The 25977-nt window shown below is 53.1% G+C and overlaps 3 protein-coding genes across 4 annotated transcripts; all 3 read left to right on the top strand.

The window, feature by feature from the left end:
• The first annotated feature begins 5 nt into the window (after positions 1 to 5).
• Positions 6 to 7548, top strand: MRPL38 (mitochondrial ribosomal protein L38). The gene is made up of 9 exons (XM_007536729.3): positions 6 to 159; positions 291 to 470; positions 2889 to 3023; positions 3115 to 3323; positions 3955 to 4027; positions 4184 to 4229; positions 5970 to 6128; positions 6460 to 6596; positions 6710 to 7548. Exons 1-9 carry the CDS (start codon positions 93 to 95, stop codon positions 6844 to 6846), a joined length of 1143 nt encoding a protein of 380 aa, XP_007536791.1. The 5' UTR covers positions 6 to 92; the 3' UTR covers positions 6847 to 7548.
• A 1274-nt stretch (positions 7549 to 8822) lies between these two features.
• TRIM65 (tripartite motif containing 65) lies at positions 8823 to 16877 on the top strand. Its single transcript, XM_007536748.3, has 6 exons — positions 8823 to 9664; positions 11069 to 11164; positions 11681 to 11914; positions 12003 to 12177; positions 12275 to 12340; positions 13114 to 16877. The coding sequence occupies exons 1-6, from the start codon at positions 9257 to 9259 to the stop codon at positions 13701 to 13703; spliced, it is 1569 nt and encodes a 522-aa protein (XP_007536810.1). The 5' UTR covers positions 8823 to 9256; the 3' UTR covers positions 13704 to 16877.
• A 427-nt stretch (positions 16878 to 17304) lies between these two features.
• Positions 17305 to 22455, top strand: TRIM47 (tripartite motif containing 47). 2 transcript variants are annotated; one of them, XM_016194119.2, is made up of 6 exons: positions 17305 to 18288; positions 19047 to 19142; positions 20105 to 20335; positions 20494 to 20692; positions 21192 to 21263; positions 21545 to 22455. In XM_016194119.2, exons 1-6 carry the CDS (start codon positions 17620 to 17622, stop codon positions 22183 to 22185), a joined length of 1908 nt encoding a protein of 635 aa, XP_016049605.1. In that variant the 5' UTR covers positions 17305 to 17619; the 3' UTR covers positions 22186 to 22455. The 2 variants fall into 2 exon arrangements, with proteins under 2 accessions (XP_016049605.1, XP_007536790.1); XM_007536728.3 differs by having other exon boundaries at positions 21189 to 21263.
• The last annotated feature ends 3522 nt before the right edge of the window (positions 22456 to 25977 follow it).

Below are 25977 nucleotides of genomic sequence, written 5' to 3'. Positions count from 1 at the left end.
CTGGGCGGGGTCTGGCGAGCGGGCGGGCGTACAGGCGCAGCTCGGGCAGCTCTGCTCGGGTCCTAGGGCGGCCGGCGCCTAGCGGAGCCAAGATGGCGGCACCCTTGTGGCGGGGCGCGCTGCACGGATTTCCCAAATGGCGGGGCTTGAGCACTTCGGGTGAGTTCTCTGTGGCTGGGAAGCTCCTGGGAGCCTCCGTTACGGCCCGGTCCCCGGGGCTCCAGCCAGCGCCGAGCTCGAGCCCCCGCAGACAGGGCTGGAGCCGGCCTGACGCCCCTCTCTGCCCGCAGCCGTCCTGAGTCGCCGGGCTGCCCCCCTGGGGCCGATGCCCAACGAGGACATCGACGTGAGTAACCTGGATAAGCTGGAGAAGTACCGGAGCTTCAGCCGCTACCGGCGCCGGGCGGAGGAGGAGGCGCGGGCCCCGCACTGGTGGCGGACCTACCGAGAGTATTTCTTGGAGAAGTCAGGTGCGGGGAGGGAGACGGAGCTCGGGGCGGACCTCGTGTACTCGGCGTGTGCCCGTGTCTCAGCACACCCTGTTGGCAGTTTAATCCCACCACATCTCTTTGCTTCTCCTACTTGCAAAATCCCTACCACTCACTACTGGAGTTGGGTACATTCCTACTCCTAAAACCTTGTGCTCAGTTCAGAGTTACATCGCCCCTCTGCTAAAACACTCTAGGAGGCATCCCTGGCCGCACTGACCTGACTTGCTCCATGTTCTGCCTGGATTGACAACCTCTGAATCTCCTTTTTTTTTTTTTTTAATCTTTATTTATTGGGTAGAGACAGTCAGAAGTTAAGGGGGAAGAGAGAGACGCCTGCAACACTGCTTCAACACTCACAAAGCTTTCCCCCTGCAGGTGGGGACCGGGGACTCAAACCCGGTAACATGCACTCAACCAGGTGCGCCACCACCCAGCCCCCCCTCCTAATCTTCCTATTGCTCAGTGTGTGGCACTCAGTGTGTTAAAGACCTTGGTGAAGGAAATTGAAAGCCTCAAGCAGGTGACTCAGGAACCCACGTGATATAGTAAATAGCTTGTTTTGAGTGGTGGTGGTGGTTGGACAAGTGGAGGACCCAGGAGAGTAAGTCAGCTGTTAGCAGAGTTGTAGAAAAGGTTGCAGCTAACTAGAATAGACTAGAAATAGTCACCAGGGTAGATGGCAGACAGCAGGACCAGCTGCCTACTGAGTGGTGGGAAGGGTCTGTCTTTGTGCCTGTAATTCTAGGGGCTACGTTCTTGCGGGGAGACAGGCCTTCATCAGCCCCGGTCCACAACCGGGGGTGGCTGACAGGAAACTTCTTTTTAAATTTTTTTATATTTGTTTGTTTTCCCTTTTGTTACCCTTGTTGTTTTTCATTGTTGTAGTTATTATTGTTGTCATCATTGTTAGCTAGGACAGAGAGAAATCAAGAGAGGGGGAGAGAAAGACACCTGCAGACCTGCTTCACTAGCTGTGAAGTGACTCCCCTGCAGGTGGGGAGCCGGGGGCTCGAACCAGGATCCTCACACCAGTCGTTGCGCTTTGTGCCACATACACTTAACCCGCTGCACTACCGCCCGACTCCCAACAGGAGACTTCTATCAAACCTGTTAATCAAGAGGGACAGTAAGTCTCTTGTTTTGATCATGTACCTTTTTATGGGTACTGAGGAGATTTTTGATCACATAATTTGTGACTGCATTTTTGTTCAGCTTTGCTACTTAGGCCACCAGCCTGGCAAAAGGGACACTTAGGAATTTATGCCACAGCATCTATCCTTGAGAAGCTTACTTTACTTTTGGGAAACACATTTACAGCAGCAGATTTTTTGGGTTTTTTTTTTTTAGACAGGAGAGAGAGAATGAGAGATATCACAGCACTTCTTCACCACTTGTGAAGCTTATCCATACAGGTTCTTTCTCTCGTGTGATGACTGATGGCTCAAACCCTGGGCCCAGGCAGTGGTAAAGTATGCACTCTAGTGGGTGGGCCATCACTGAGACCCTACAGGAGCAGCTCTTTCAGTGGTTAAAGGCAGAGGCATAGACCCCGTAAGACCTGATTTCAACCCTAAGAGTGACTTCTCTGAGCTTCACTTTTCATCACTGTAAAATGAAGTGATTGTGTCAGTCTCATCAAATTGCTCCGTGGGGTCAAAGGCACACACACCCCATTGAGTTTTTTTAATTTAAAAAAAATTAAAAATATATTTCTTAATTTAGGACAGAAACAGAAATTGAGAGGGAAGGGGGAGATGGAGAAATACCTGCAGCACTATTTCACCACTTTTGAAGCTTTCCCCCTTGCAGGTGGGGACTTGAACCCAGGTCCTTGTGCAGTGTAACATACACGCAACCAAGTGTGTCACCACTAGGCCCCATTAATTTTTTTTCTTTAATATTACTGAATAGGGCAGAGACACTGAAAGACCTGCCTCTCTGCTCATGGAGCATCCCCCCTGCAGATGGGAGATGGGGGGTGGGGGCTGGAACCTGGGTCCTTGCATACTGTAATGTATGCACTTAACCAGGTGCGCCACCACCCAGCCCACCCCTCACCCCCCCACCTATTGAAATTTTAAAAAGAATGTTTATTTAATCCTCACACAGGAAGTGGATAAAGATGGGCTCTCAGGTATGCCTTGCAGCATCGCGTGCTCTGGCCTTCTCACTCTCATTAGTAAATAAATATTTTTGAAAGAAAAGAAAAAGAAATGATAATCTTCAGTTATAGCTAGTTTGTTTAGCAGCTGGACCTTGTGAGTCAGAGTGCACAGTGTATTTTTGTTTTGTGAGTTAAAGACAAAGTATTAGCCCAGAGATGGATGAGTAAGACGACTAGACAGGCTGATGAATGGGAACTTGATGGTGACTCCTCCAACACACCTCCCTCCCCAGATTCCAAAGACAAGATTGATATTGGACTGCCTCCTCCTAAGGTGAACCGAACTCAGCAGCTGCTGGAAAGGAAACAGATTCTTCGAGAGCTGCAAAGCAATGCAGAGGTGGAACGGGCTGCCCGCCTCCGCACAGGTAAGCCCCCTAACCCCCAGCGACAGCATGCCCCCCACCACACATCTGCCCATCTCACCCCTGTACCTCAACCCACATTGTTCCTTCTCAGCACAAATCCCTCTGGAAGCTGTGCGGGCAGAGTGGGAGCGGACCTGCGGCCCCTATCACAAACAACGTGTGGCTGAGTACTATGGCCTCTACCGAGATTTGTTCCAAGGTGCCACCTTTGTGCCCCGTGTCCCCCTGCATGTGTCCTACGCAGTGGGAGAGGAAGACTTGATGCCTGTGTACTACGGCAACGAGGTCACACCGACAGAGGTAACCACTCGCTCCTCCCTGCCCTGCTAATGGACAGATCCTAGCTTGGGGCCCCAGGCAATTCCATTTTGAAAATCTTGATGAAAATGGCATTTATACAGCCTAGTTTGGGGTTTATCTTTATTATTATTATTATTATTCCCTTTTGTTGCCCTTGCTGTTTTATTGTTGTTATTGTTGTTGGATAGGACAGAGAGAAATGGAGAGAGGAGGGGAAGACAGACAGAGAGGGAGAGAAAGATAGACACCTGCAGGCCTGCTTCATCGACTGTGAAGTGACCCCCTGCAGGTGGGGAGTCGGGGCCTCAAACTAGGATCTTTACTCGGGTCCAAAGAAGGAAAGAGAAGAAATTCTGTATCAGTACCCCTGTGACTGGCCAGTGTCTTCCAGTGTCCTCTCAGTCCCACCCACTGACATACGAGCTTTCTCAGGGTCGGGTTGGAGCTCTGCAGAGACCGCTCTGTAGCATCTCTTCTCTAAGCCTCTTTGCCAGCCTGCCTTGTGAGAAGGGACTTGCCCTTATTCACGACTCCCTCAGAATCCTGCCCTCCAAAAACAGGGCTTCTTCGCAACAGCTTATCTGACCCTACTGGGCGTGACAGTTCTCCCATTCTGTTTCTGTCCCACCAGGCTGCCCAAGCTCCAGAGGTGACATATGAAGCAGAGGATGGATCTCTGTGGACACTGCTGCTCACCAATCTGGGTAGGAGGTTGGGTCTCGCAGTCTCCTGCCTTCCTCACCCCCTGTGAGCCAGTGCCCTAGGAGGCGGGGGTGGGTCTAAGGTGCAGAGCCATGGTCTGAAGAGATGGCTGGGGATGGCAGCTATGCCCCAGGTCATCAGGGTGTGTTTGTGTGCAGATGGACACCTGCTGGAACCCGAGGCTGAATACATCCACTGGCTGGTGTGAGTATCGGGTGGGGGTGGGTCAGCGGGGAAACATTCCTGGAGGAACTGCATGCGAATTTCAGCCTTGACTCGCCATAGATCAACCTCCCCCAACAGGAGGCGTCCCATCCCCTCTTTCTGAAGGAGAGTGGCAGGAGCCCTGCCGTTCAGTAGGTGGGGACAGGTAACAGAAGCAAAAGTAGGCAGTAGGGCTTGGGAGCTCCCGCAGGTCTCTGAGCTGACTTCTTTGCCTATAAAACCAAGGTCATGCCACCACCATGTCTCACTCTGAAAGGTAAGAGGCTTCTGGCAGTTGTTAGATGCCTAGGACCTTTTTTTTTTTTCTTTTTAATTTCTTTATTGGGGAATTAATGTTTTACATTCGGCAGTAAATACAATAGTTTGTACATACGTGACATTTCTCAGTTTTTCATATAACAGTTTTTTTTTTCTTAATATTTATTTATGAAAGCGGTAGGAAGAAAGAGAGAAAGAACCAGATTTCACTCTGGTACATGTGCTGCCAAGGATCGAACTCAAAACCTCATGCTTAGGAGTCCAACACTGGGAGTCGGGCTGTAGCGCAGCGGGTTAAGCGCAGGTGACGCAAAGCACAAGGACCGGCATAAGGATCCCGGTTCGAACCCCAGCTCCCCACCTGTAGGGGAGTCGCTTCACAGGCGGTGAAGCAGGTCTGCAGGTGTCTATCTTTCTCTCCTCTCTGTCTTCCCCTCCTCTCTCCATTTCTCTCTGTCCTATCCAACAATGACAATAATAATAACTACAACAGTAAAACAACAAGGGCAACAAAAGGGAATAAATAAATAAAATAAATATTAAAAAAAAAAAAAAAAAGAGTCCAACACTATCCACTGTGCCACCTCCCAGACCATGGGCTTTTGTTTTCTTTTTTTTTTTTCTCATTATTATTTTTTTATTTATTGGATAGCCAGAAATTGAGAGGGAAGGGGGTGATAGGAAGAGAGACAGAGAGATAGATACCTGCAGCCCTGCTTCACCACTCTGGAAGCTTTCCCCCTGCAGATGGGAACTGGGGGCTTGAACCTGGGTCCTTGCACACTGTAACATGTACACTCAACCAGGTGCACTACCACCCGGCCCCCTGGGCTTTTGTTTTATAGATGACCTTTGACTATGAGCACAAGGCCAGGGAGCAAAGGTCAGTCAGGGAACTCCAAATTTAAATATCTGGGTAGACTCAGCCATTGACTAAGAGGTTAGATATTGTCATTTATTTACTTACTTGTGGTACCAGGGTCTTATACAAACACAGTTTCACCAATCTGGCTAGTTTTGTTTGTTTGATTTGGTTTTATTTATTTTTATTTGTTTTGGTTTATTTATTTTTACCAGAGCACTGCTCAGCTCTGGCTTATGGTGGTATAGAGGATTGAACCTGGGACTATGGAACCTCAGGCATGGGAGTCTTTACGTAACCATCATGCTTTCTCCACCTGCTCTAGCTAGCTTTTTCAGATAGAGAGGAGACACACCATAGTGCCAGGACTTCAACTGCACCCATGGTAAGACATGTGGCTTACTAGAGAACTCTCTCTCTCTACAACCCCAAATCTATTTACTAATAAAAGAGTGAAAGAATGAAACCGGAGCATCACTCTGGATGTGCAGTACCAGGAATTAAACTGGGGACCCTGCATTTGCAGGTCCCACACTTCACCACCACACCATATTCCCAGCCCCTCGAGTACAGTTAACAGATGCCCTTCCTCCTACCAGAACCAACATCCCAGGCAACAGGGTGACCGAAGGACAAGAGACGTGTCACTACCTCCGCCCCTTCCCTGCCCAGGGCTCTGGATTCCATCGCTTTGCCTTCTTGCTCTTCAAGCAGGACAAGCTGATTGACTTCTCTGAGGATACCCGGCCCTCACCCTGGTAACCTTCACCCCTCTCATACATACACCCCATACCTCAGCCCAGTCTCCCAGGGATTGGGGCGAGGGGTGGTCTTGCTCAGTTTGGAGGGGTCAGGGGAAGTCAAAAGGATCAAACCCAGGGCCTCAGACCTACAGAGACTCCAGCACCAAGCTACATCCCTGGCCCTCTGCGCTCTTCTCTTGACTCAAGCCTTGAGAAGAGCAGAAAGGGCACTGTGTTACGCAGAGGCTGTTGGGCCCCTCCTGGTAGGGCTAGAGGTGGCGTATGTGACTGATGCACCCCTCTCCATTCTTAACTGCTCTGCGCCCCCACCCCCTTTTTTTCATAGCTACCAGCTTGCGCAGCGGACCTTCCACACTTTTGATTTCTATAAGAAACACCAGGATACCATGACTCCAGCGGGCCTGGCCTTCTTCCAGTGCCGCTGGGATGACTCGGTCACCCAGGTCTTCCACCAGCTACTGGGTAAGAGCAGGGAGGGGTAAGAGGAGGGGTGGCAGGCCTGAGCTTAGCCCTCTCCTGACCCGTAAGGGGGCCCAGGCCAGCAGCCACCCTCACCTGTGCCTTCACTCTTGCAGACATGAGGGAGCCTGTGTTTGAATTTGTGCGGCCTCCCCCATACCACCCCAAGCAGAAGCGTTTTCCCCACGGGCAGCCCCTGCGCTACCTCGACCGGTACCGGGACAGTCATGAGCCCACCTATGGGATCTACTGAGGGCCACCTAGCTCAGGACAGGCTAGGCCTCTCGAGCCACCCTGTCAGACAGACTTCACCGCTGGAGCACCTGAAGACCGAGTTGGGGTGATGTGCCCGGCTCGAGGCAGTCCCTCCACCACCCTGCCAGCAGGCACATGGCTTGGGAGTGAAGAGGACTCTGCTGGTGATGGCACGGGTGGGGGCTGGGGGAGGAGTGTAAAGAAAGCTGATTCTGCTGAAGCGGGTCTGGGCCTGTGTCCTGGGAGCAGCCAGTCCCCCTGGTGGGGTTGTGTTACTTGACGAGTAGGAAGGGGGCCCCGCCATACACATGTCTGCACACCTACACCTCCCGAGGGTGCCGGGGTCCTGTGATCTAGCGGATGAAGACAAGTACAGGAGAAAAGGGGAGTGGGCGAGATAGCAAGTGGTTATGCAAAGAAACTCATGCCTGAAACCCCAAGGTCCCAGGTTCAATCCCCTACACCTCCATAAGCCAGAGCTGAGCAGAGCTTTGGATAGGAGAAGGGGGGGGGGGTGTTTGGCGGTGTCCTTGATTGAATATACAGATTAACAATGCACAAGGACCCAGGTTCTAGCCCCCGTCCCCATTTGCAGGGGGAATGCTTTTCAAATGGTAAAGCAGTGCTGCAGGTGTGTGTGTCTCTCTCCCCTCTATCTGTCTTTTCCTTCTTGGTTTCTGGCGGTCTCTATTCAATAAAGATGACAATGAAAAAATAAATAAAGGTTTTGGCTTTGGCTTCTCCCACAAATCTCCTGAGAGATTTGCCAGCCCTGAGCATGCATCCCTTGCACAGTGCTCACTGCATGGCAGATGGCCAGGATAGATAGATTTGTACTAGGTGCTCAGAAAGCTATGCCCGGGAGTCGGGTGGTAGCACAGTGGGTTAAGCACAAGTGGTGCAAAGCGTAAGGATCCTGGTTCAAGCCCCCAGCTCCCCACCTTCAGGGGAGTTGCTTCACAGGCGGTGAAGCAGGTCTGCAGGTGTCTTGTTTTTCTCCCTCTCTGTCTTCCCCTCTCTCCTTTTCTATCCTATCTAACGACAACATCGATAACAATAACTACAACAATAAAACAAGGGCAACAAAAGGGAATAAGTATTAATAAAAAAAAAAAAAGGAAAGCTATGCCCATTCTGAGTAGTTATGCTATTTTCCATTCTAAATAAAGATTGCCACGGGCCAGGCGATAGTGAACCTAGTTGAACGCACATGTTATGTACAAAGACCTGAGTTCAAGCCCAACGTCCCCACTTAAAGAGGAAAGCTTGACAAGCAGTGAAACAGTACTGTAGGTGTCTCCTCTTCCCATCTCTCCCCACCCCTCTATTTTTTCTGTCCAATGAATAATAAAAATATTCTTTTGAATGCTTTTTTAAAAGGCTGCCTAATAAGCAGCAAAGATCTAGCTCTGTACAGTTTCCAAAAAGGGAAACACATCAATATCACAACAGAAAGCATGGAGAACTAGCCCTCCCACCCCCATCCCCGCCCCCTTTACTTGTCCTAGGACAACAGCAGCCCAAGGAAGTGGCTTAGTGTCAGGACCTTCCTACTCTGCTCAGCTACAGAAGTGAGTCATCTAGAAGTGACACTTGGACCTGCAGTCGAGGACCAACACCAAGAGCGAAGTCCAAGTGCACCGAACTGGTTTGAGTTTTCACTGAAGGTGATGAGTAACGCGGTGTTGGCTGGCCTCTTAGTGACCAGGAATTTCCAATTCATTGTTCGCTTTTAAAAGGACCAGAATCAGGCAGGAGAAGGAGATGCCATATCTGGCAAGTAGCTAAACCAGCCGAGCACTTGAGGGAGCATTTGGTGAGTGCCGGGCACCCCAATCTCTGTGCCAGGTGTTCCCATATACAGTCAGTCTTTTTTTTCTTGGTGGCATATGAATCTTGGACGTCATCTATGCAAAACAGATTCTCCCACAGAACTGCATGCCTGCTCACATCTTAGTTAATTGTTCAAATCCTGGGAGGAAGAGAACGGGGGAGGCCCAGAGAACCTCCAAGTGGCCCTCAGCCAGGAGCCTCCATGGGATTCCAGAGGTCCTTGTCTAGGCAACAGGGCTGGGCTGTGGTTGTCTAGGGAAGTGAGGTGAAGGTCCCAAGATGGGTGGGGCCCGAGAGCCGGACCCCAGGTACCCACCCCCGACACCCACCACCCACAGGAGCAGGGGACAAGTGGGAGCTGTGAGCGCAGTGGAGCCCGGGTGCCAGGCGCGCTGCAGCTGAAGGTCTGGAGGTGACAGGTGGCCCGAGGTCGTGGGAGCGGGGCTGTCCCGCCGGTCTCCCAGGCGGCCCTGGCGACTCCCGCTGCACCACCCCTCCGGCCCCCCCACGCCCGCGGAACCGCGGTCCCTTTAAGGAGGCCCGGCGGACCCGGACTTCCTGGTGCTGCCACGGCCATGGCCGCAGAACAGCTGGAGGAGAAGCTGTCGTGCGCCATCTGCCTGCTGCTCTACCGGGACCCGGTGACGCTGCCCTGCGGCCACAACTTCTGCGGGGGCTGCATCCGCGACTGGTGGGGCGGCCGCGAGAAGGAGTGTCCCGAGTGCCGGGAGCCCTTCCCCGACGGCACCGAGCTGCGCCGCAACGTGGCGCTCAGCGGCGTCGTCGAGGTGGTGCTCAAGGGGCCTGGGTTCGAGCCCGCCCCCGCCCCCGCCCCGGACCCGGGAGCGCGCTGCCCCCGGCACGGGTGGCCGCTGGAGCTCTTCTGCCGCACCGAGGGCCGCTGCGCCTGCAGCGCGTGCACCGTGCAGGAGTGTCGCCACCACGAGAGGGCGCTGCTGCACACGGAGCGCCGGGAGCGCGAGGCGAGTCCCCGCGGCCTTGCAGCGGGAGGGGCCCACACCCTGGGGCGGCAGCTGGGGGTGGTGTTGGGATGCTCTGATCCCCAGATCCGAGCTGCTGGTGGTCAGAAAACAGATTGTTGGGAGTAGAGATTTTAGAGCTGGTGACAGTCCGTGGATGAGATAGGTCACAGTCGAGGAGTGGCCAAGTTGCTGGAGTGTTTAAGTGCGGTGGGCTAAGGACCTCAGCCCAGAGTGCTGGCGGATAGTCCCCGTGGCTGTTGAAGTCACAGAGAATGGAGACTAGAAGTGCTCACTCCTGGCACCCGGACTAGGCAGCAGACATGAAAGTTTGCAGTGGAGGGCAGATAATTCACCGGATAGCTCGAGGCTTTGTCATGTGGCCACCCAGATTAGAACCTGCTCCCAGTGTACTAGAGAAACCAGGGTCTCTCTCTGTCTCTCTGTCTCTGTCTCTCTCTCTCTCTCCCTCTGGAGAGGTCACCCTAGAGTGGTGAAGCTCCAGTAATGACAGAGAGAGAAAGTCTGTAGTAGAGGTCAGTGAGTGACAGCGACACAGGAGAGGGGGCAGGGCAAGTGCTCTAGAGGACCCAGAGTTTTGTCAGAGGGAAGAGAAGTGATGGGGGAGGGGGACCCTTGTGTGTGATTGGGAGAACGCTTCCTCCAGGTGTGAGGAGACTGAGAGGTGGCCAGTGGGGTGGTCCTGGAGGGTCTGCCCTCCTACTTGATATAGGACCTACTGTTTCACCTTGCAGGAGGCAGTAAGGCAGAGATAGAAGGCACAAATGTTGGACTCAGAGATATCTGCTGACAGGCCGCATTGTCAGCTTCTGTGCTGCCTTCTTCTTCCCTGTTGGTGAAGCAGGGGGAGTAAAGGCCATGATTTCACGTGCTCTTAGAGGAAAGGCAGAACAGGGCAAGCTTCCTGGCGGGGCCGGGACCTCCTGCTGGGTGGACTTGTCAGCTGAGGGTGGTCCTGGCACCCACGGGGTGTGGCCTGCTCCTCTGACAGTACAACTTTTTGATCCTCAAGGAAACCAGAGGGGTCCCAACTAAATAAGAGCACCCCATCTCCTCATGTCCAACAGGGGCAGGGACCTGCCAGGCATTTGGAAGGGTTCACCTGATTCACACGGCACTGCCCAAGGCTCCCATCCCCCCTGCTCTGGGTGGGGAAAGGGCTTCACTAGGTCTTCTGAATGTCTGACCCCGTTCTCCTGTGACATAGTCACAGTACAGGGCTGGTGCTCTGGGGTCCTACACGAGAGAGCACCCAACATCTGTGGGCGTTATTGACAAAGAGTGTCCCGCAGCCAATTCTGACTCTCCTCTCTCTCCATCTCTGTGTCTATCGCTCGTTTTTTTCCTGGCTCTCTCCCGTCTCCAATCCCCTGATGGGCACCACAGGCACAGCTGAGGACTATATGGGAAGCCACCCAGCAGCAGGTCGCCCAGGCTAAGAGCCAGCTCCATGAACTGCAGCAGCAGAGCAGGCAGATCCAGGTACAAGGCCCACCCCCCACCCCCCTTCTCAGGTATGGCCTTCAGGCAAACTCCAGCCAGTCTAAGGACACTGGTTAGGTGAAGCGAACTGTTTGCACATGGCGCAAAGCGCAAGGACCGGCTTAAGGATCCTGGTTCGAGCCCCCGGCTCCCCACCTGCAGTGGGAGTCGCTTCACAGGCTGTGAAGCAGGTCTGCAGGTGTCTGTCTTTCCCTCCCCCTCTCTGTCTTCTCCTCCTCTCTCCATTTCTCTCTGTCCTACCTAACAATGATGACATCAATAACAACAACAATAATAACTACAACAACAATAAAAAACAAGGGCAACAAAAGGAAAAATAAATAAATAAATATTTTTTTTAAAAATGCCTCCTGGCAGCAGGGAGCAAGGAACTAAGTAGGGGATGGGGTGTGGAAAGGATGTTTTAGGAACACTCAGCCCAGCGAGTGACCCGAACCCTGGCCCACTGTGGAGGGGATAGATCCCTGGCCACTCCCAACTCCTGTGCCCTCCCAGAACTCAGCCAGTACCATGGCTTCGGTGGCCTCTGGCAAATTCTGCTGTCTGCTGCGTGCCCTGGAGATGCGGCAGGCCTTGGCACTAAGGAATATCGAGACGGCCAGGACGCGGGCACTGACACAGGTCCGGGAAGAGGAGCAGCGACTGCAGACCCACCTGCAGGCCTTGGCTCACTATGAAACCAAGACCCGGGGCCTCTTGGAGCAGCAGGATGACAGGACCTTTCTCCAGGTACCAGACCTTGAGGCACCAGCTTGGGGGTGGAGAGCTGTGTGTCCACCCCTCCTGCTGCCTCACTGTAAATGTCCCTGCTGCTCAGGAATCACAGCTCCTGGTGCCCCCAGGGCCTCTTGGACCACTGACTCCCCCTCAGTGGGATGAAAACCAGCTGACGGACAGCCTGAAGCAGTCACTGAGCCGGCTGTGCAGCCTCGTCCTAGAGGAGGGGGACCCGCCCCAGGTCCCCGCTGAGGTTGTTAACCGGCACCCCCTGGGTAAGGCTGACGCCGGATCTCTGCCTCCCTCTGGCCCAGCCGTCCCTCCCACTGGCAAGTAGCTGACCTCCTCTCTCAACTTTGACTTGCCCTGTAGAGGACCCAGGACCCCATGTGCCAGTCCAGAGCCCGATATGTCCAGTGAGGAGGCAACTCTGGCAGAGTAAGGAAACTTGTCATGCTGTGTCTATCTGTGGGCACAGGTGTGGCTTCGTGTGTGTGTGTGTGTGTGTGTGTGTGTGTGTGTGTGTGTGTGCGTGTGCGCTGTGAGCATGTGGGCTATGACTGTGCCTCACAGCACCTTCCCATACTCCCCATGGGCCCGGCCCCACTTATCTGGGGAGCAGCTGCCACCTGCAGTGTTACGGAGATTCTGGACACGGTTCTCCCATTTATGACCATGTCAGGGACCCTCTCTGACCCTCTGTTTCCTCTTCTGTGGAGTGAGGTTGGGGAGCATTTCCAGATAGAGCTTACAGGGTGGCTGAGCTGCTGTGAACTTATCCCGTGCCTACTCAGCTTACAGGGCACCTGGCACCTCTCTCCAGTAAAGCTACGATTACTGTCTCTGCCATCTAGAGACAGAAGGATAGACAGACACATCCTGACCCACTCACCTTTTTTTTTAAGTTATTTATTTACTTATTTATTTTTCCTTTTGTTGCCCTTGTTTTCATTGTTGTAGCTATTATTGTTGTTATTGCTGTCATTGTTGTTGGATAGGACAGAGAGAAATGGAGAGAGGAGGGGAAGACAGACAGGGGGAGAGAAAGATAGACACCTGCAGACCTGCTTCACTGCTTGTGAAGCGATTCCCCTGCAGGTGGGGAGCCGGGGCTCAAACTGGGATCCTTGCGCTTTGCACCACCTCTGCTTAACCCACTGCGCTACTGCCCGACTCCCCCCACTCACCTTTCATCCATCTTTCCCCAACAGATTACCGTAATCTGACCTTTGACCCAGACAGTGCCAACCGCCACCTCCACCTGTCCCGGCAGGACCAGCGGGTGAAGCACTGCCGCAAGCCCCGTGGCCCAGCTGAGCCCAGGAACTTTGAGCTCTGGCAGGTGCAGTGCAGCCAGAGCTTCCACGCCGGGCGACACTACTGGGAGGTGCGCATCTCCAGCCACTCGGTGACACTGGGTGTCGCCTACCCAGAGCTGCCACGGCACAAGCAGGGGTGCCACACAGACAACATTGGCCGAGGACCCAGCTCCTGGGGACTCTGCATCCAGGAGGATGGCACCCAGATCTGGCATGACGGGCAGTCCCAGCGCCTCCCAAAGGTGTCAGGGCAGCTCCTAGGCATGGATTTGGACCTGACCTCTGGCCGCCTTACCTTCTACAGCCTGGAACCTGAGACCCAGCTCCTGCACACTTTCCACAACATCTTCACCCAGCCCCTCTACCCGGTCTTTTGGCTCCTGGAGGGTAGGGCCTTGACTCTGTGCCATCGGGCTGAGGCCAAGCGCCCTCCAGCACTCCAGTTAGAGACCTCGGGCTCCGCAGAAGAAAGCACAGGATAGAGTTCTCTGACAACAGCAGGACCAACATGCCTGTATGGCAAAAACTGCCCCAGCCCCTAAGAAGATAGGAGAGAGAGAGAAAGAACCAGACATCACTCTGGCACATGTGTGCCAGGGATTGAACTCAAGACCTCATGTTTGAGAGTCTGATTCTTTATCCACTGTGCTACCTCCCGGACCACTTGTTTTGATTTCTAATTTGGTGTCAGAGATCAAACTTAGTGTCTCGTGCATATGCTCTGCCATAGAGCCACCTCTGCAACCCTCAGAGCAGTTTTTTTTTTAACAAGCCTTTTTCATATTCCAGCATTTCTTACAAAAATTGGAATTTATCAACCCATCATTGGACATTCGATTTTTTTTTTTTTTAATAACACTGCTCAGTTCTGGTTTATGGTGGTGCTTGCACCTCAGAGTCTCAGGCACAGAAGCTTATTACACAGCCATTATGCTGCCTCCCTAGGCCCCTCCACTTCACTTGGGTCATGAGAGGTTGCATTTTTTTTTTTTACAATATGTGTGTGTTATATCTATATGTATAAATGTTTAGCAATGAAAGTTTTGTATTGGGGAGTCAGGCAGTAGAGCAGCGGGTTAAGTGCACATAGCGTGAAGGGCAAAACTGGCATAAGGATCCCGGTTCCAGCCCCCGGCTCCGCACCTGCAGGGGAGTCACTTCACAAGTGGTGAAGCAGGTCTGCAGGTGTCTCTATTTCCCTTCCCCTGTCTTCCCCTCCTGTCTCCATTTCTCTGTGTTCTATCCAACAACGATGACATCAATAACAACAATAATAACTACAATAAGAAATAACAAGGGCAACGAAAAGGAAAATAATAATAAAAAAAAGCTTTGTATTACAAAGGTAACATGACCAGATGTCTCTCTTTCTACCTGTCTGTCTCTTACCCTCTATTAAAAATATTTTTATGGCATGCCAGGGGCGAGGGGATTGAACTTGGGACCATATGCTTGAGACTTCAACACTTCATTCACTTCACCACCTCGCAGGCCCTCTCTCATCCTCTATCTAGAACACATAACTAAACAAAGCTCCGCTAGGAGCAGTGGAGTCCTGCAGGCATAAAGTCCCAGTGCTAACCCTGGTGGCAAAAAAAAGAAAAAACTGGCTCACTTAAAATAATTGATGGGAGGGAGTCGGGTGGTAGCGCAGCGGGTTAAGTGCACGTGGCACAAAGTGCAAGGATGGGTGTAAGGATCCTGGTTCGAGCCCCCGGCTCCACACCTGCAGGGGAGTCGCTTCACAGGTGGTGAAGCAGGTCTGCAGGTGTCTGTCTTTCTCTCCCCCTCTCTGTCTTCCCCTCCTCTCTCCATTTCTCTCTGTCCTATCCAACAGTGAACGACATCAGCAGTAACAGTAATAACCACAACAAGGCTACAACAACAAGAGCAACAAAGGGGGGGGAAAGGCCTCCGGGAGCAGTGGATTCATCACTGGTGCAGGCACTGAGCCCCAGCAATAACCCTGGAGGCAAAACAACAACAACAACAACAAAAATTGATATTAGGTGTCGGGCGGTAGTGCAGTGGGTTAAGCGCAGGTGGTGCAAAAGCACAAGGACTGGTGTGAGGATCCTGGTTCGAGCCCCCGGCTCCCCACCTGCAGGGGAGTCACTTTACAAGCGGAGAAGCAGGTCTGCAGGTGTCTATCTTTCTCTCCCCCTCTCTTTCCCTCCTCTTTCCATTTCTCTCTGTCCTATCCAACAACGACGACATCGATAATAACTACAACAATAAAACAGTAAGGGCAACAAGTGAATAAATAAATATTAAGAAAAAACAATGGTGGTCCGGGAGGTGGTGCAGTGGCTAACCCACTAGACTCTCAGGCACAAGGTCCTGAGTTCAATCCCCGGCACCTGGCAGCACATGTACCAGAGTGATGTCTGGTTCTTTCTCCTCCTATATTTCTCATTAATAAATAAAATATTTAAAAATTTCTTTAAAAAATAATTTATATTTTGTACAATCAACCTCAGAACTGATAGAGGAAATGCAATGTCAAAATGTCACTCCCTGGCTCACCCCAGAAGGTGACAGTGGATGAAGTGTTGAATCCACAACAACAAAGCCTGACTCGAGTCTCTGCCATGGTGTGTGCTAGACTGGTGCCCTGCTATTTGTTCTCATTTCTTCCCTCTCAGACACAAATATCTAGGACTTGAAGAGATGGCATAGTGGTCATGCAAAAGATTTTTTTAAAAATTATTATTATCTTTATTTATTTACTGGATAGAGACAGCCAGAAATTGAGAGGAGGAGGGGGAGATAGAGAGGAAAGAGACAGAGAGACACCTGCAAACCTGCTTCACCTCTTGTAAAGCTTTCCCCCTGCAGGTGGAGACTGGGGGCTCAAACCTGGGTCCTTGTGCACTGTAATATATGTGCTCAACCAGGTGCACCACAAAAGACTTTTATGCTTGAGATTCCAGCATCCCTGGCACCATGATAAACCAGAGCTGAGCAGTGCTCTGGTAAAAAAAAAAAAAAAAAAAAAAAGCTGGTGGTGGCTCACTTGGTAGAGTAGCTACTTAACCAGGTGTGCCAGCATCTAGCCCCTGCTGCTGTTTTTGTTTGTTTGTTTTGTTTTTGTTTTGGTGTTACTAGGGCCTATGCTGTGGGCTTCTCCCACTGCCATGTGGTGACCGGGCTGTGCAAATGCAACACAGACACCTACCCTCACAGTCTTTTTTTTTCCTTTCTCTTTCCAATATCAGCTGGAGTGAGAGAGACAAACACCCTGGCACTCTGCTACTGGTGAAGCTCCCCCAGCCTGATGTTTCCATGTGGATTGGGGGACTCTTGCATGCTGAAGTGTGTCAAGCCCTCTACTGGGAGAGCTGTCTCCTGGCTTCATATCGATCTATCTATAGATGTGAGATACAGATATAGGTTTGTTTGTTTGTTTATAGAGACAGAGAAACGGAGAGGGAAGGGGGAGATAGAGAGGGAGAGAAATAGCTGGTCATCCCACACAGTAATGTGTGCTCCTCAGCGCACCACTGCCCAGCCCTTGGTTCCGTATTTTTAACATTATCGAGGGTATAACTTACATATAATACAGTGCACCAGGGTGGGGGTATAGCATAACAGTTATGCAAAGAGACAGTCATGCCTGAGACTCTCAAGTCCCAGGTTCAAGCCCCCGCACCACTATAAGCCAGAGCTCTGGTAAAATAAATAAATAAGTGCACCATTGTAAATGCAGAATCTAGTTGAAAGACTCTTTAACCTCCACTTGGGTAACCCCATTCCCACCCATCGGTGCCCACCAGCATTCCTCGCAAAAAGTGAATTCCTCAGCTAAGGGACTTGGTAGGTGTCATCAACTTCCCATTTCAGGTTGAGAAAAAAGTCCAAGTTCCCCACCCGGGGTAAATAGAGTCGCTAAGGGTCACAAACACAGACACATCAGCAGATAATTTTCTCTGCTGTCAGCAGCTCAGCTCCGGAACTTTGCTAATGTTTGGAAGAGGAGAGGTCTGGAGCTGTGCTGGGGACACAGGGGAACTCGGTCCCCTCCGGAGCCCTGTCCTGCCTGGCTGTGGAGGGGAAGGAGGCTTGGAAGTGGGTGGGTGACAGAGGAGTGGGTGGCTAACAAGGGAGTGGGCCCCTTCCCAGCCCCCTTCGCCGCGTCCTCACCCCACTTTCAGCCGCCAAAGAGGCGAGTGCCCAGGATGGCCCTGGATCAGGAGGGGCCCAGCGGCTGCCCCGCTATCCCGGCTGTGGCGAGGTGCCCAGGGACCAGGCGGGCCGCGGAGCTGGGGGGCGGTCCAAGCCCGAGACACGCGGGGGCCGGACCCTTGGCCGCCCTCCCAGGGGGCGGCGCCGCCGCACGAAGCGCCGGGTCCCTCCCAGGCGGGAGCAGAACAGGCGGTGCCCGCGCGGCGCGGAGCCATGGACGGCAGCGGGCCCTTCAGTTGTCCCATCTGCCTGGAGCCGCTGCGGGAGCCCGTGACGCTGCCCTGCGGCCACAACTTCTGTCTCGCCTGCCTGGGCGCGCTCTGGCCTCATCGCGGCGCGGGTGGCACCGGCGGGCCCGGAGGTGCGGCCCGCTGCCCGCTGTGCCAGGAGCCCTTCCCCGACGGCCTGCAGCTCCGCAAGAACCACACGCTGTCCGAGCTGCTGCAGCTCCGTCACGGCTCGGGCCCGGGGTCCCGCCCTGAGCCGACCCCGGGCCCCGAGTCGGCCGCGCCCAGCGCGCCCCCCAGCACCCCGGAGCCGTCGGCGCCCTGCGCTCCGGAGCCCTGGCCCGCAGGCGAGGAGCCGGTGCGCTGCGACGCGTGCCCCGAGGGCGCCGCCCTGCCCGCCGCGCTCTCCTGCCTCTCCTGCCTCGCCTCCTTCTGCCCCGCACACCTCAGCCCGCACGAGCGCAACCCCGCGCTGCGCGGGCACCGCCTGGTACCGCCGCTGCGCCGGCTGGAGGAGAGCCTGTGCCCGCGCCACCTGCGGCCGCTGGAGCGCTACTGCCGCGCCGAGCGGGTGTGCGTGTGCGAGGCCTGCGCCGCCCAGGACCACCGCGGCCACGAGCTCGTGCCGCTGGAGCAGGAGCGCGCGCTCCAGGAGGTGGGCCGGGTGGGAGGCCGGGCCGGGCAGGGGCAGGGGCAGTGCGCACCCCACCCCACCCCACCCCCAGTTCTGTTCTTCCAGGCTGGGCTCCTACGTTGCTCCTCATTAGTCCCTTGCGAGCCTTAGCAATGTCATCCATTAGCTGTGCGAAGAGTCTTGAATGGGAATGAGAAGATGGCTATGGGGGGGGGGGGGTGACTCGAAGCTGGAGCCTTTGGGGGGCAGGAGCAGGAGGGAAATGGGTCAGGCCCACGGGGTCCTGGGAGGCTGTTTCTTGCAGACAAGGATGGGTCTGGCCTGGTTTATGTCGGTCCCAGGCTAATTTGCCCAGGCCTGTGGCAGTGCTTTTGGATGGGTGTGGCAGGCGACAGGAGTGCAGTGGAGGGTGGGTCAGGCACACTGAGCGCTCTGTCCAGCGGTTCCGGGCCATGGTGGGAACATGTGCGCGGTGTCCCCGTCTACCTCCACCCCCAATTTCCTTTGGCCTCCAGCCCGGTCTTGGCGCCTCTGGCCTGGGATTTTCCGACTCTCCTGCCTGGAGCTGTGACTCATAAGACCCAGGGGATTTGCCCAGAATCCCTTTTTTTTTTTTTTCAGAAATGGGTTGAGACACAGATTCTTTGGGGGCAGTGATATATAGCGTATTATAGGATGTCAGGCCACTCTCAGCCTCACCCAGGCACCTTTGGTGGGTCCCCCCAGTGGAGGACTGTGACCTCTGGCCACGCTGTATTCATGGAGGGTGGTTTCTACAGGCTGAACAGTCCAAGGTCCTGAGTGCAGTGGAAGACCGCATGGATGAGCTAGGTGCAGGCATTGCACAGTCCCGGCGCACAGTGGCCCTCATCAAGGTGAGACCCCCCATCCTGGTGTCTGTCCCTTCCACACATCTGCAGTGTGGACGTTCAGTGTGGTCCCAACTTGTGCTCAGGGCCCTGTCCACTTGCAATTAGGGTGCGAGTCTCCAGTTCCCTAGCATGGATCCAGGCAGCTCAAGCGGACCCTGGTGCCCTGCATTGGGTAGTCTGGGAAAGATGGATTAAAACAGTGATGTTCCATGAGGACCCAGGTTCAAGGCCCCATTGCCCAACTGCAAGGGGGAAGTTTCATGAGGCGAAATAGTGCTGCAGGTGTCTCTTTCTCTAGCTTCCCCATCCCTCTTGATTTCTCTTTTTATATAATTTGAGTTTTATTTATTTTTAAATATCTTTGTTCATTTTATTTTAATGAGAAAGAACAGATACAGAGGGAAAGATACCAAGAAAGAAAGAGACCAGAGCACTACTCAGTTCTGGCTTGTGATGGTGCTAGGGATTGAACCTGGGACCTTAGAGCCTCAGGCTTGAAAGGCTTTTGAATAACCATTATACTGTCTCCCCTGGGGAGGTGGGGGTAGATAATATAATGGTTGTGCAAAGAAGCTCCAAGGCTTCACCATTCAATCCCCCACACCACTATAACCCAGAGCTGAGTAGTAGCCCTATGTTAATAATAATAATAACTAAATAAATAAAGTATAGAAAAAAAAGAGAGAAAGTAGCGGGTGGGGAAGATAGTACAGTGATTATGAAAAAAGACTTCCATGCCTGAGACTCCAAAATCTCAAATTCAATTCTCTACACCACCATAAGCCAGAGCTCATCAGTGGTTTAAAAAAAAAAAAAAGCCTGCTGCTGAAAAAAGTGGCTTTCTCATGTAGACACTGAGCCCCAGCAGTAACCCTGGTGGCAATGATAATAATATCATAGTAAACATGAAATAAGACAGCAGTGCTCTGCTCTTTTCCCACACTGCCTACTTTCATCCTATGAAGAGCGCAGCGGTGGCAGAGCGAGAGCGGGTGAGCCGGCTGTTTGCAGAGGCTGCAGCCACCCTGCAAGGCTTCCAGACGGAGGTGCTGGGCTTCATTGAGGAGGGGGAGGCCACCCTGCTGGGCCACTCCCAGGGTGACCTGAGGCGGCAGGAGGAACAGCGTAGCAGGCTTAATCGTGCCCGCCACAACCTCAGCCAGGTCCCTGAGGCCGACTCCGTAAGCTTCCTGCAGGTAAGGGCAGTTTTAAGGCAGCAGTGAATGTATGTGTGTGTGGGGGGGGGGGTAAGAGAAGGCCATGGGGGCTATGCCAGCCTCCTGCCACAGCCGTCAAGTCCCAGTGAGGAGGAACAGGGGCCAGAAGAACCTTACTGGACATTCATCTGACACAGGAGCTCCTGGCCCTCAGGCTGGCCCTGGAAGAAGGGTGTGGCCCTGGACCCAGTCCCCCAAGGGAGCTCAGCTTCACCAAGTCATCCCAAGCTGTGCAGACTGTGAGAGACGTGCTGGCTGCAGCCTGCGCAAACCAGTGGGAGCAGCTGCAGGGACCTGGGAGTGCTGGAGATGGGCTGCAGAAGCCGGGCTCAGAAGGTGAGTGTAATTCACCCCTCTCAGGCTTCCCTGCCTAACCCCCCCCCCTCCCAGCCTGCTGCCCACTTAGTCAGAGAAGTTCACTGTGTGCCTGGTGCAGGAAGGGCCCCCGTTCCCACCAGTGACCAGAGCTGACATCCCTTAGTGACTTTTGACCACAGCCCAGGAAGCAGAGGGGACTTCCCTAGCTCAGCCTCTCACATTAGAGTCCCTGGGAGCAAAAACACTGGGGGCAGAAACATGGTAGCCAGACACACGCGCTGATAGGCACCCACATCTGGGTATGTCCCTGTCCCCAGGTTCAGGCTGCTGGAGGAGAAAGAAGGAATTGGAGTCACAGGCTCATGTGTGTGTGTGTGGGGGGTCAGGCCCACTCTGCACAGAAATTCTGTCAGGGCCAACTGGGGACAACACCCCCCCACACACACACACACACACACACACACACACACACACACACACACACACACACACACACACTCTGTCTCCTCCGCAGCAGATGCTGAATCCCAGGATCCAGATAGTACCAACCACCTGGAGAGTGAGGCTCCCCGGGATTACTTCCTCAAGTGTAAGTGGACACCTGGGCTGTCTCCTCTCTGCACACTCACACTGGGCCTTCTAGAGTGTGGGGTGGCCTCCCTGTCCATGGGGTGGGGGGCAGTCCAGCCTCCCCCACTACCCCCTTCCAGAACCATCACTCTCCTCATTCATGGGGTGAACTAGCCTGCCCAAGGGGTGCTTTCCGGGGACTGAGCTGGGCTGGAAGGGTGAGGGAGGACAAGGCTGTGCTGGGGAGGTGGACACTGGGGCCAGGACCTGATGCTGGGCCCCTTGTCTCCCATGGTGCAGTTGCCTACATTGTGGACCTGGACAGTGACACAGCAGACAAGTTCCTGCAACTGTTTGGAACCAAAGGTGTCAAGAGGGTGCTGTGCCCCATTAACTACCCAGAGTCACCCATCCGATTCACCCACTGTGAGCAGGTGCTGGGTGAGGGTGCTCTGGACCGGGGCACCTACTATTGGGAGGTGGAGATTATCGAGGGCTGGGTCAGCGTGGGGGTCATAGCTGAAGATTTCTCCCCACAATCGCCCTACGACTGGGGCCGTCTGGGTCGGAATCCCCTCTCTTGCTGCCTGCAGTGGAATGGACGCAGCTTCTCCATCTGGTTCCACGGGCAGGAGATGCCCCTGTCCCATCCCTTCTCACCTACGGTCGGCATCTGCCTGGAATATGCCGACCGAGCCCTGGCCTTCTACGCGGTGCGGGATGGCAAGATGAGCCTTCTGCGGAAGCTGAGGGCCTCCCGGGCCCGCAGGGGGGGCGCCCCAGCCTCACCCATTGACCCCTTCCAAAGCCGCCTGGACAGCCATTTTGGAGCACTCTTCACACGCAGGCTCAAGCCTGCCTTCTTCCTGGAGAGTGTGGACGCCCACCTGCAGATTGGGCCCCTCAAGAAGTCCTGCATATCTGTGCTAAAGAGGAGGTGATATGAGTGCCCGAGGGGGCTTCTGCAGCTGTCCGCATCCCCAGAAGCTTGTGTCTCTGTGTCCCAGAGAAGGCCAAGCCTTGGAGTCCGTGCACCCCCAGCTTTCCTGTTTCTAGAGGCCTCCACCTTCCAGACACTTGACCTTTCACCTTTCTGGAAGGAGGTTCTCCAGATACCTCCCGGCACCCCTCAGACTCTGTCTCACTGGGTGGTTCCTGGGGTAGTGCCTGGTACACAGTAGGTGCTCAATAAACATTTATTGAATGAACAATTTCCCGTTTCTCTCCTCCACACCCACCAAGAATTCCCAGCACTCTAGTCTTGAAAGGCAGGGTTAGGAAACAGTGTGGCCTTAGAATTCTGACTTAGAGGGAAATCCAGGAGGAGGGGGCTGGAGGAGGAGGGGGCTGCAGAGGGGGCACCCCCAGTTCCTGATTCTGACCAGATCCAGCTCAGTCATCGTGGCTTTGCGTTCATTTTTTTAAAGCTTAACCTTTTTATTTTATAATTTATTTTTAAGATTTTATTTATTTATTTTTTTTTTTAAATTTTTAATTTAAGAAAGGATTAGTGAACAAAAGCATAAGGTAGGAGGGGTACAACTCCACACAATTCCCACCACCCAATCCCCATAACCCACCCTCTCCCATGATAGCCTTCCCATTCTCTAGCCCTCTGGGAGCATGGACCCAGGGTCGTTGAGGGTTGCAGAAGGTAGAGGGTCTGGCTTCTGTAATTGCTTCCCCGCTGAACATGGGCGTTGACTGGTCGGTCCATACTCCCAGTCTGCCTCTCTCTTTCCCTAGTAAGGTGTGTCTCTGGGGAAGCTGAGCTCCAGGACACATTGGTGGGGTCTTCAATCCAGGGAAGCCTAGCCAGCATCCTGGTGGCATCTGGAACCTGGTGATTGAAAAGAGAGTTAACATACAAAGCCAAACAATTTGTTGAGCAAACATGGATCCCAAGATTGGAATAGTGGAGAGGAAGTGTTGGGGAGGTACTCACTGCAAACTCTAGTGTAATCCTGCTTTCAGGTATATATTTTGCAGTAGTTTATGGATACGTGTGCGCATACGCTCTCTCTCACAGAAACTGGTGTATGTCTAGGTTATGGGACTTTGTTAGAAAGTGAACTACCTGAGATGAAATTAGAGTGTACTATAAAAGGAAAGGTCTCACCCGAGTAATGAAGCTGAAGGGTTGTCATTCCACACGTGAAGTCTCTGGATACACTCTGAGGTGAAGCATGTTGAGATGGCAATCGTTGCTTTGGTTAGGTTGTGATCGGCGGATGCAATATTATTTGGTATGGATTGGGAGAAGCATACGGGAAAGTGAGCCCTATCCATGGGTGCCAGGACTGGGGGAAGTAGGGGCTCTATAGTGAAGATGTGAGGTTCCTGCTGTCTTAGGGTTCAAAAAGACAATCAATAGTTAATATTATCATCACATTATTTGTTAATTGGGTTAACTTTGAAAAGTCCCTTTGTTATGGTTTGCTGTACAGTACCCAGTATCTTGTATATAGCTGTGCTATTGGAAGCCTCCAATCTACTTGGTCTAGGCTTTTGAGAGAGTCCGCATATCAAATACGTAGCCTATCTATTAAAAAGATTCAGTTTGTCTCCTGAGAACCTTTGAGACATACAATTGATTTCCCCCTCTCATATTAATTAACTACTGATTTATATGTCTACATTTTGCTAGGAGTGTACATAAACACCATTCCCATCACCAAAGGACCGTGACCCATCCCTCCCGCCCATTCCCACCCCCCACTGGCCCAGAAAGCTACATGTCTACCCCTCACCACTGGGTTTTTTCTTTGGTGCCCTACTTACAATTTGATCAGGTCCTGCTTTTAGTTTCCCTTTCAGATCTTCTAAGTCAGCTTCTGTTGATGAGTGGGATCATCCCATACTCATCTTTAACTTTCTGACTCAGTTCACTTAACATAATTCCTTCTAGCTCTGTCCAAGATGGGTCAGAGAAGGTGGGTTCATTGTTCTTGATAGCTGCATAGATTTTATTTATTTATGAGAAAGATAAGAGGAGAGAAAGAACCAGACATATGCTGCCAGGGATTGAACTCGGTACCTCACGCTTGAGAGTCCAATGCTTTATCTACTGCACCACCTCCCGAACCACTTTATTTATTTATTTATTGGGTAGAAACAGCCAGAAATCAAGAGGGAAGGTTTATTTATTTATTTATTGAATAGAAATAGCCAGAAATCAAGAGGGAAGGGGGGGGTTATAGAGAGGTGGAGAGACAAACAACTGCAACACTGCTTCACCACTTGCAAAGCTTTCCCCCTGCAGGTGGGGAATGGGTTCTCTAACCTAGGTCCTTGCACAATGAGGTGCGCCACCATCCGGCTCCCTGCACTCACTTTGTATGAGTCAGTTATTTTCACCCATGATGCCACAGCTGGTTCTGGGACTCCTTTTTGGGATTGAGCCCAGGATTAAATGCAGAATCATACCCCACCTCCAAGAGCAGGGCACAGCTTCTGGGTTTAGGCAAGAAAGATTAACATTTAGAGCTTCTTTTACACTTAAACCTTCTCAGCCCAGGAGGGATGTGGCTGAGCCCAGGGTGTGGCTGCTGCAGGGAACATCCAGCAATAAAGGCTTTGGCCACAGCTTTCTGGAAGCTGGCATCTCTGTACCCAGTGGTGTTGGAACAGTGCTCTGCCCATGCTGGGGTGGCCTAGACCCTGGTGCAGCTACCCCAGAAGCCCCACACTACCCTGGGCTATTCAATTTCTGCTGTGTTTGTTTTTCATAAAGAGAGATGGGGGAGAGAGAGAGAGAGAGAATATGAAAGAGACCTTCAATGTGGTGGGAATCAGACTCAAACCTAGGTTACATAGTCCTTAAATTCTGCTTTTGAAGAGAAGACTTGCCCCCTAAGGGGGACTGTCTCCAGTCCAGCCCTGACCTGCCTGAATGCTCCGGGCCCCAGGGATCACACTCAGGGTGGATGGGAGGAAGGTACAGAAGCAGACAGAGGCCTCCCAGCCATGGTCAAGGTCAGACAGGACAATGGGTGAGTTATTCAGCCAGACAGCGAGGCCATACAAGTCCTGCCCCTGCAGCCTCAGCTAAAAATAGCCCCTCCAGAGCAGCCCAGCTTTTGCCCCAGGCAGCCAGGATGTTGTTTTCCGGGTGGGGCCTCCTAGTTCCTGAAGTTTTGTGTGCACCATGGTTGCCTTGGTAGCCACAGGTCCCCCAGCTCAGATGGGGGAGGTGACTCTCTTTGCTGTCATATCCAGGGATCAGAGAGGTTTCCCAGAGTCCCTTTCACCAGCACTGCATCTCTTCCCTCTTGGCCTCCGGCCCCGCCCTGCTCTGGATCTTTCCAGCTCCCCCAGCTAAGCAAACCCCCCCCCAAACACACACCCCTTGCAGAGAAATCCTGGGTCACTGGTCCTGCAGGACCCCGTCTTGCCATGGAGTGTGAGCAAGACAGACCAGTCCCCCACACAGGGCTGGTGCTTCCTGGCTGGAGTTCAGACCTGACTCGTTCTGTCTGCATCACACAGGCCCTGCCAGTGCAGTCATTTCAATGTCTCGTCACTTGACAGAAACCTGAAAGTGTCTTACTCCCAAATGTCAGTGCTAAATTTTCCAACTCAGAGCCAGGGACTGGCTTACCCATGGGCAGGGTAGGCCACCCAATCTGGGGATTTGAAGACAGAGAAATTGGGGCCTGGCAAGATAGCTCTTGTAAGAAGGCACCTGCTTTGTCTAATGTGTGATTCAGGCTCAAGACCAGCTACCACGACTG

Source organism: Erinaceus europaeus, chromosome 12 (assembly GCF_950295315.1).
Source record: "Erinaceus europaeus chromosome 12, mEriEur2.1, whole genome shotgun sequence".
Classification (NCBI taxonomy): Eukaryota; Metazoa; Chordata; class Mammalia; order Eulipotyphla; family Erinaceidae; genus Erinaceus; species Erinaceus europaeus.
The sequence above is the reverse complement of the archived record's forward strand: the minus strand, read 5'-3'. Positions and strand labels throughout refer to the sequence as shown.